General features: G+C 54.7%; 1 protein-coding gene across 1 annotated transcript; it reads right to left on the bottom strand.

Moving 5' to 3' along the window:
- Positions 1–213: 213 nt before the first annotated feature.
- UBE2Q1 (ubiquitin conjugating enzyme E2 Q1) lies at positions 214–8,951 on the bottom strand. Its single transcript, XM_036343509.1, is given in 14 exon segments — positions 214–700; positions 1,147–1,213; positions 1,544–1,639; positions 1,900–1,948; positions 2,038–2,096; positions 2,210–2,300; positions 2,496–2,556; positions 2,750–2,834; positions 3,043–3,183; positions 5,220–5,270; positions 5,851–5,955; positions 6,248–6,352; positions 8,483–8,713; positions 8,715–8,951. Coding segments are annotated over 14 exon segments (1,269 nt in total). The 5' UTR covers positions 8,811–8,951; the 3' UTR covers positions 214–668.
- Between the last annotated feature and the right edge of the window lie 170 nt (positions 8,952–9,121).

The raw sequence follows: 9,121 nt of genomic DNA, 5'->3' as shown, positions 1-9,121 counted from the left end.
CTGCTACACCGTGGCTCAGCAGGGCAGGCTCTGCATGCCAGGGGGACGAGTGCTGGTCGCTCCAGAGGCCTTCAGACGGAATCCACCTTCCTCTGGCTTTAGCAGTGAAGTGCAGCCTCTCATCTCGACCCCTCCCCCACCACCCAAATAGTTTCGGGGATGGGGGTGGGGTGGATATGGGAACAAAAAGAAAGATGAGTCAAGACCAGCATCTTCAAATTAACAAACTGTAATTGTTTTCCCAAAGATACATTTTTTTCATACACATCCATCATACACTGTAACCAAAAAAAGCAGTGTACATGAAATAAGAGAAAATAAATTAAAAATCCATAGCATAGGTAAGGAGGCTCTAGTCTGGAGCACAGCTGAGTTTCCAGCAATATAAGGAGGCTCAAAAGTTTCTTTTATAAGAATGCCTGCTAGCAAGGGTTCCAGCCAGGTGGTTGGTTGGTCTGTAAGTCAGTCTTGAGTACTTGAAACAGTTCGGTGTTTGTTTTTTCCTTAGCGTTTAGAATAGCCATCATTGTCCTGCAATAGGCAGAGCTATCACGTCCAGGAAAAATGAGGGAGGGAACCACAGAGGCAGCGTGAGATCCAAATACAGCATTCAAAGGTAATTGGTCCAGTGGTGCCTGGGGAAGGAGGAGGGGGACGGCGCTCCAGGGTTAGCCATCTTCCTTTGGGGGTGTGTACCAGCCTGCAAAGAGACCCAACAGTGAGGTGGAGGCTGAAGTCCCTGCTCCCAGCCCCGATCACTGAAGACTCCAGGATGACAGGTGACATGACCCTAGGCAGGGCTTCCAGTGCGGGGAGAGGTGCAGGGGCAGGGAGACTGCCCACCTGGAGAGCATAAGCAAGGGGAGAGGCTGTGCCCAGCCCGAGATGACAGGGTGAGGTGAGCTTTCTCATGGGGTGGTTGGGAAGGGGCAGCACTGAGTCCACATGGGGTATGATGGCTGGTGCTTTTCTGGAGAGGAGGCAGTGGAGGTAGCCACCTCTAGCCCTTCTCTGGGTAGCGGGCAGGTGCTGTGTTAATGGGTGATAAAGGCTCAGAAACCAGAAGGGGGTCCTTGCTACTTGGCTGGAAGGGAAAACCTCAGGCCTTCCGAGTGTCCGAATCCCGAGTCCTGGCTCCAGCCTCACCGTTTTTTTCGTGGATCTGCACCAAGGACTTGTAGGACTGCTGTGCTCTTGTCAGACTGTATTGAGACTGGGGAGAGGAAGCCGCCAGGTCAGGCCATGGCCAGCTGCGGCTTTACTGCCCCTCGCCTTCCATGAACTGTCACCCAGAGACCCAAACTTGTGGTCTGTTAACATAGAAGTGCCCCGCCTGTAGGCCCCTCGGGATGCAATCCCATAGCCTTCCCTTTCCAGACCTGTGTCCTCCCCCAAGTCCTAGGTGGCCCCTCAGGCCAAGGCCCTCTCCTGTGCCCACCACGGTGTCCCAGGCCCAGGCATCCGATGCTTCGTCCGCTTGGCCCCTCAGAGAGGGCGGCCTGGGCACCTGGCTCCAGCCCGTCCAGCAGCCCCAGCTCCTTACTTTGTTGGCTCCAAACTGCACTCGTGCTTTCCCCTTCACCAGTGTGGCACTGATCTGCATGATCACAGACTCTATCGAGTAGGCACTGCTCCAGCCCTGGGAAACGGGGGGAGCAGCAAGTCAGGAGAGTTCCAACACCTCACACCTGCTCTCCAGCAACGAGCTGCGCCTGTGGAGGGGGTCCTGCCCTTCACTCCCGGAACAGCCACCACCTGTTTGTCTGGGTCAATGGGTGCCGGGCTCTGCCTGGCAAAATGGAAGGTTAAGCCTATCACCCGAAAGCCATAGAGGTGTGCGGTGAAGCTCAGCCGAGCCCGGCCCTGGCCAGCCTGACCAAGAGCAAGAGACAGGCTCACCTGCTTGGTGAGAAGTTCCATGCAGATGGCACCTCCACCCAGCACATACCTGCAGAAGAAAGGTTAGTCAGTTGTGCCTGGCAAAAGCTCATGCCCCTTTCTCACCTTCTGTAACAGGAGCTGCCCTCAGCCACTCACCCTCCTGAAAGGACTGGAGACACAACCCTGACAAACGGTGGGTCAAATGGAAAGTTATCCTGTGAGAGACAAAGGCAATGATTAGGGGGCGAGGCCGGGATCTGCCACAAGATTGTACGGTAGAGAAGGAGGCCTAGGCCAGGAGGGAGGGGCTGGGAGGGAAAAGACTTACTTTAAAGGAAAAGTTAAGTAGGATGAAGTCTGCACCTTCTTTCTCTTTGAGGATCTGGAGATCGTTGTGCAAAGCGCTGTCCTGGTCAACTCTATGAAGCAATGCGTCTGGGCTGACTCCTTGTCCTAGCTCAGGCGTCTTGTGTCGACCCCCACTTCCCCTGGCTAGCAGCAGAGGGACACCCCACTGCCCACACCTGTTCCTGGGACTGCCCGAGACTCCCAGCACAGTGGCTCCCCACCTACTAGGCCTCAACTTCCTTTCCAATCCCAGAATCCCCACTCACTTGAGGAGTTTGACATTCCAATCATAAAGACTGTCATTCACCAGTTCGACTGCATAGTTTCCTGGAAGGCGGGAAGACAGGTGTTAGCAGGATGGTCCAGATGAGGATCCACCCAGGCCGAGAAGAAAAAGATCAAAGGCTCCAGGTGCACCCATGGACATGCGGCCAATCTGAGCCACTGGCTTGAGGCGCTCCATTCTGGCTCGTGTCCTTAGAGAAGCTCCTGTCCAGGCCCTTCCCGGAGGCAAACTCACCACCTTTGAAACTCTGTGATCGGTATATATCCCTGAGCTCCTTCATCAGCCGGTCAGTGGCCTGCACCGAGCCAGATACTGCCCCCTGCCAGGGAGGGAAGACAAACGCCTCAGGGTCATGTGGTTTAGACCTTAGGGGCAGCCGGGCAGCTTGTTCAGGATCTGAGCAAGGATTAGGCACACCCATAACTCACCCCAGAAAACACTGCTCCCAGACGGACAGGTGATGGCCTACCACCTTCTAGCCAGTACCCACCACCCCCTGGCCCAGCCTCTCCCTAGAAGGTACGTACATTTAAGTAATCTTGCCTCTAGTTCTTTTTAATTTTCTCTAGGATAGCCAAGTTTTCTTTTCCGATGCCATCATCTTCCGATTTCTTGCCCTCAGCTGGCTCTTCCTCTTTCATTTCATAGTGATCTAGGTCTTCTGTGTCCTGGAGGTGGGATGGGATAGAGAAAAGAAACCAACACAGGTTGTGGAGAGGGGCCATCGCCTTCCCAGTCCCATTTGGTCTAGAGCTGCAAGTTAAGGAACAGTGGACTCTCCAGCAAGCTAAGGAACACAGCATCCTTTCTGTTCCGGCAACAATTCCCAGCCCCATTCCCTCCACAATCTAAAGGACAAGGCAAACCCCCTCCCATTCATTCAGTCCTACAGCAGAAATACGTACGGGTCTAGGGAAGCAGAGACTCATTCCTCATTTCTCAGCCTGACCCTGCTCCAACGTTCCTAAAACTCTCCCTTGGCAGCAGCTCTTAATTCCTAGAATGACTTTGGCCTGACACTGTGAGAGATCATGTTTCACCAGGTGACTACTGTACCCAAGAATTCTCAGGACTCTCCAGGTTAAAGGAGGAACCTGGATCAGAAATCTCATGCCCGCCCAGGTGCATGACCTGAGTCAGCACAGGCACCACTGACAAGAGGGAAATGAGGAAGGCGGTCCAGCGAGGGAGCTTGGTAGAGGTCAAGAACAGAACTCACCCTGCCTTTCCATCATGCACAGAGTCCACTGTGCATGATGGGAAAGCCCGTATCCAGGATGCGAGCCCTGTTAGATGCTGGGTGATGGCGCAGAGGGCTCTCTACTCTGACAGGAGTAAGTTTCATGTGTCATGAGTCTTTTGTGTCTTAAGACCTTAACAAAGTTATAGAACCTGGGACATTAATGCAATGCTTGGAGACAAAGCAACCCAAGTGATCTGGCTCTAGCAGGACACGGCAATGCTGACTTCCTAACTATTACCTCGATGCTGACATCTACTGAGCGTTTATTATGTTGGGCACTACACTGGATGCTGTGCGCACGAGCTCGGTTAGTTCGCACAACCACCGTGCCTTTATGTTATCATCACTCCCGCTTTCACAGGTAAGGAACTGAGGTCTAGTAATGTTAATTCTCATGTCCAAAGCCATACAACTCTTAGCAGAGCTAAAATGCGAATCAAATCTGTCTGGCTCCGAAGCTCAAGTTCTTAATTGTAATATTATGCAGAAATACCTGTTTTTAAAATATATCAGATAAATTGTTTAGCACTATGTACTGCATGAAGCATTTTACATGCAATGCGCTCATTTTATCTTTAAGACAACCATATATAGTAGATACCATAATTCTGTTTTATAAATAGGGAAACTGCAGCTTAGTAAAATTAGGTAAAATTCCCAAGTTAAGATAACCTTGGAGATACAGGATGCAAACCCAGGCCTGCTCAAAGCCATCTGAAATTAACTTGCTGCAGCCTGACCAGTTTGGCTTAGTGGATAAGCAGTGGCCCATGGTTGGAAGGGTGTCGGGTTCAATTCCCGGTCAAGGGCACGTACCTCAGTTGCTGGCAGGATCCCTGGCCCCAGGTCAGGGCTAGTGCGGGAGGCAACCAATCCAATGTTTCTCTTTCTGTCTCTCCCACTCCCTTCCACTCTCTCTAAAAATAATGGAAAAATATCCTCGGGTGAGGATTAAAAAAAAAGAAAAAGGAAAAGAAATTAACTTGTTGCTATTTGGTATAAACAGATTTGCACTTGACTGTCTTCAGTGGTTGGATGTGAGTGCCCTGTCTCCTCTATTACACTGGCCATTCCTCCAGGTCAGTGAATCTGTCTTTACTCACTGGCATTTTTCCCTCCCCAGTTTAGACTGGAGCTCTGTTAATCCTCACCCGAGGATATTTTTTTTCCATTGATTTTTAGACAGAGTGGAACGAAGGGAGAGAGACAGAGAGAAACATCGATGAGAGAGACATATGGACTGGTTGCCTCCCGCACATGCCCCTGTCTGGGGCCAGGGATCAAGCCTGCAACCGAGGTATGTGTCCTTGACCAGAATCAAACCCAGGACCCTCCAGTCCACGGGCCAACGCTCTAACCATTGAGCAAAACAGGCTAGGGCTACCCTGGAGCTCTGTACACTGTGGATGCTCAAAGCTGCTGATTGAAAGTTTCCAATGCTGCCTCAGGTGGCAAGCCTACCTCAGGCATCTCCTCATCTTCATCTTCCGAAGACACGTCTTCCTGTGTGCACTGCAGTGGGGAGAGGAAAGGTGGGAGATCAGAGCCCAGTGGCTTCCTAGAATGCAACCTCTCACCTACTCCCCCAAGCTCCCAGGTCTGGAAGCTGTGTGCCCATCCATAACGCTGCCAGCCTGTCCACCAGCCAGATCTGAGTGGAAGCAACAGCCCAGGCAATGACTTCACTAGCAGCCCATTACTCTCCTCCTACCATATGCCAAAGTATAGAAGAGAAGCAGAGTGGCTACTTCGGTCACCCACCTCACAAATCCCAGTTTATTTTCCCCAAGAGGGATTCTTGCTTCTTGGTTCTTAACAAGGGGCCTGAGACCCCAACTTCTACTGGACCCCCCCCCACCCTTTCTTCTCCACATAAGGTATATTGCCCATGAGAGTGAGTTTTGATAGGTGAAGCTATTAGCATCCCATTTAACTAGATTCCCATCTGGGGATAAAAGAAGCCAAGAGTCACAACACGTGTGTGTGTGTTTGGAGGGGGTCGGGTGCAGAGGAACTGCTGCAGGTTTGCCTCCATCGCCTGAGTGCTGTCGGTGGGGTAACTGCACAAGGCCTGAGCCCCTCGGCTCCTCACCTGGTCTGCGGGCAAGGGCTGATCCAGCATCTCCACATCTGGATGCTGAGGGAGGTTATAGAGTTTACACAGGTCGGAGATGATCCTCTTCAGATGCTGCAATAGCTGGGGGGTAGGGGACCACAGTGACATCAAGTACTTTCCAACCCCAATCTGGACAGGTACATGGATGAGCTCTTAGCTCAGAACCCAAATTGGTACCTAGTTCACTAATCTTATGGACCACGTAGCTGTGGGAGAGTTTACTGGACCCATCCTGGGGCTGGCATAGGTCTCCCCCTTTGTCCTTTGCAAGCAACTCCCCCAAGAAGTCTGCCCCCACAGTTCAGCCTACTGCACCACCCACTTTCCAGGTGTCTCCCTTTCACAGTTCGCCTTCAAGATATGGGCCCCTTACCAGAGTATTCCCCTTCTTTATGTCCACCAGCCTCTCCAAGACAGCAGCCAAGTTTGGGTCATCAGACTCCACCGACCAGATGGGGGGCACAGCAGGGTATGACTCCTGGCGGGAAAAAGAGCAGAGAGCGCGGTCAAGATGGGCAGCTCTGGGAAAAGCTACATTTTGCCTGCCCTCCACTCCTCAAAACTTCTCGTTCCTTTGCTCTTTCTCCAGCTCACGGAAGCCCCGCTCAGCAGGTCAGTATCTAATCCAGCAGCTTTCCGAGGAACCCTAGGCCATGAGGAGAGAGAGCGGCACAGCCACACTCTGAGAACAGTGAGGGGGCTTATCCAGGTTCTGGCCTTGAAGTTCTCCCACACCCAGCACCAAGTCCTCTTCTGATTTTCAAGCTCCACAATCAGCTGAGGAGCAGATCACCTCACCACAATCACACTGATGTGAAAAAAGCAGACTACAGACCACTTTCAGTTTAACTGCGGAAGCAGGGATTGAAAACTAGATTGTATCTCCAGAATCTAAAAGTGAAAGGGTAGCAGAATTTCCACACCCCACTTCCAACAGGACCCCTCAAAGGCCAATCTCCCCACCGCTCTCGGGAACCTGCCACCCTCTCCGTCCAGGCGTAGGATGCGGGCTCCACATGGCAGGCTGGAAGAGGCCTACGCCGCGAACATTCCCAGCATTCCTGAGCCACAGTGCCAAAGGCAGCCGGACCAGACTCCCCCTCTCCCTCAACCAAGGGGCCAGTTCAGGCCAAGTCTCCTTTACAGGGGCCACAGGGCGTCTACCGAGAACCTTCTAAATTAACTTCCTTTTAGGGACAAAGATAGTAGATGGCCGCTGGCAACTGGAAGGGCAGGTAGAAGGGGGAAAACCTACCCGTAAGGAATTAGCTAAATTCCGGAACAAAATTAACTCCTGAAGTTTCCACATCTGCCAAGGAAGCCTTTTCCACGTTTACTAGGGGTTTCAGCTCTACCATGGTTCTAACCCTCAACGCCGGAGGGAAACAAATTATTCAAGATGCCCAGTCTTCACCTAAGCCACACCTAGTGCGTCAATCTTAACTTCCTACTTCAGTAGGAAAAAAGGTGATGTGTGTGGTTGGTGGGGATGGAAGAAGAAAGAAGAAGTGGGACGCGCGAGTTTTGGTGGGACATCCTCCAATCTGAGCCGAGGCCTGCCTCGCCAAACCTTGACCTGGTTTGATGAAGGAAAGGGACAGAAAACAGGAACCATGTAAACTGAATCAGGACCCAAAGTCCCACACAATCCACAAGCCTGTCTTTCCCCAGACTGCTCCCATTTGCAGCCTGCTGCCTGCCCGGATCAAGTACTGTTCTCCGAGTCCTAACCAGGGCTGCACGTGATCACAGAGGTAGTGTAAGTGCTACACCACAGTATCGGGCAATCCCGGGGTACCAGCGGCCAGCCCTCTTCAAGGGGTCTGTGCGGGGGCACTAGCCCAGCAAGCAGAGGGTGGAATGATGTCCACTGGGGAGAAAAGGAACTGTTTCTTGTTCGGAACGGGATCGTCCTCAAACATGAACACCATTACCAGGAGAGGCAACACACAACCCAGGACAATTGGCGATATCCTCGGGGAACAGCGAGGGAGTGGCAGATCTGCTCCCAGCTGGGGCAAAAGGAGAGTTAGAGGTTACACCAGAATGAAAGGGAACCCGAAGGAGAGGAAGAAGAGGGTCAGCGTTACTGCAACCACCACCAGGTACATTCAGAGGCAGAGGGGCTGCAGGAGAGGCGCCTGGGCAGGGCTCTCACAGGTGGCAGCGTCCTAAGCGAAAGGTGCCGTGAGAGGGGGCATCACTGAAACGTGTCGAGCTCCCGACCAAGTCCTTCCAGCTGAGGTCGGGGCAGAGGCCTGGAACCGGGCAATGGGCGCGAGGGGAAGCAAAGGGCACTCCCAGGTGGCAGGGTGAAGCCGTGGAGAACCCCAAATCGTGAGCCTGGGGACGCGGGTGGGTGGGTGAGTGGAGAGGGGTAGTGGCGGCGCTGCGTGTCAGGGGGTACCTCACTAGGAAGGGTCCAGGGGGGAGCTTCTGGGTGCCCGGCAGAACCTCCAGGGGCAGGCACAGTGTAACCCGGAGGGAAGGAGCGAGCCCCGAGAGGGGATTCGGCCTCCCAGGTCCCTCGAGATAAAAAAGCTGTGCGGGGGGACCTGGAGTCGCTGAGAGGGGGCTCCTATGGGGGCGCACGCACGGGGGTCCTCACCGTGATGTTGCAGTGGATGCGGACGGGATCCCCAGGCACCGACCCCCGTGCGGGGAGATGCGGGCCAGGCGTGGCCCCCGCCCCGGGCCCCTCCGCCCCGGCCAGCAGGAACTCGAAGCTCAGCTCGTCCAGGCAGGCACTGGCAATGCGGAAGCGCTCGTGGCCGCGGTGGAAGATGGACTCGAGCAGCTTCAGCTCCCGCCTCAGGCAGGGCCCCGGCCCCGGGCCCCCCCGCTGGGCCGCCCCCGGCCCCCGGCGCCGCCCCCTGGCCCCCCAGCTGCTGCCCCGGCCCCGGCTGCTGCTGCCCCTGCGGCTGCGGCTGCTGCATCCTCCGCTCCGCTCCGTTCCAGGGCCGGCGGGCCGGGAGCCTCCGGCCTCCGCTCCGGGCGCCGCCGCCGCCGCCGCCGCGGTCCGCACTTCCTGATCCCCCCTTCGCCAAGATGGCGCCGCCGCCACCTCCGGGACAGGGCCCCCCCCTCCGCTCGCCGCTCCCCCCACCCCCAGCCGCCGGAAGCCGCGCGCCCCTCCTCCTCCTCTTCGGAAGCCCCGCCTCCACCCCTCACGTGACCTCCCCGCTCGGCCTCGTTCACGTGACCTCTCCTTCTTTCCCGCCCCCTTGTTCTCGACCGCCACCCTCCA

The sequence above is a fragment of the Myotis myotis genome, unplaced genomic scaffold (assembly GCF_014108235.1).
Source record: "Myotis myotis isolate mMyoMyo1 unplaced genomic scaffold, mMyoMyo1.p scaffold_m19_p_18, whole genome shotgun sequence".
Taxonomy (NCBI): domain Eukaryota; kingdom Metazoa; phylum Chordata; class Mammalia; order Chiroptera; family Vespertilionidae; genus Myotis; species Myotis myotis.
The sequence above is the reverse complement of the archived record's forward strand: the minus strand, read 5'-3'. Positions and strand labels throughout refer to the sequence as shown.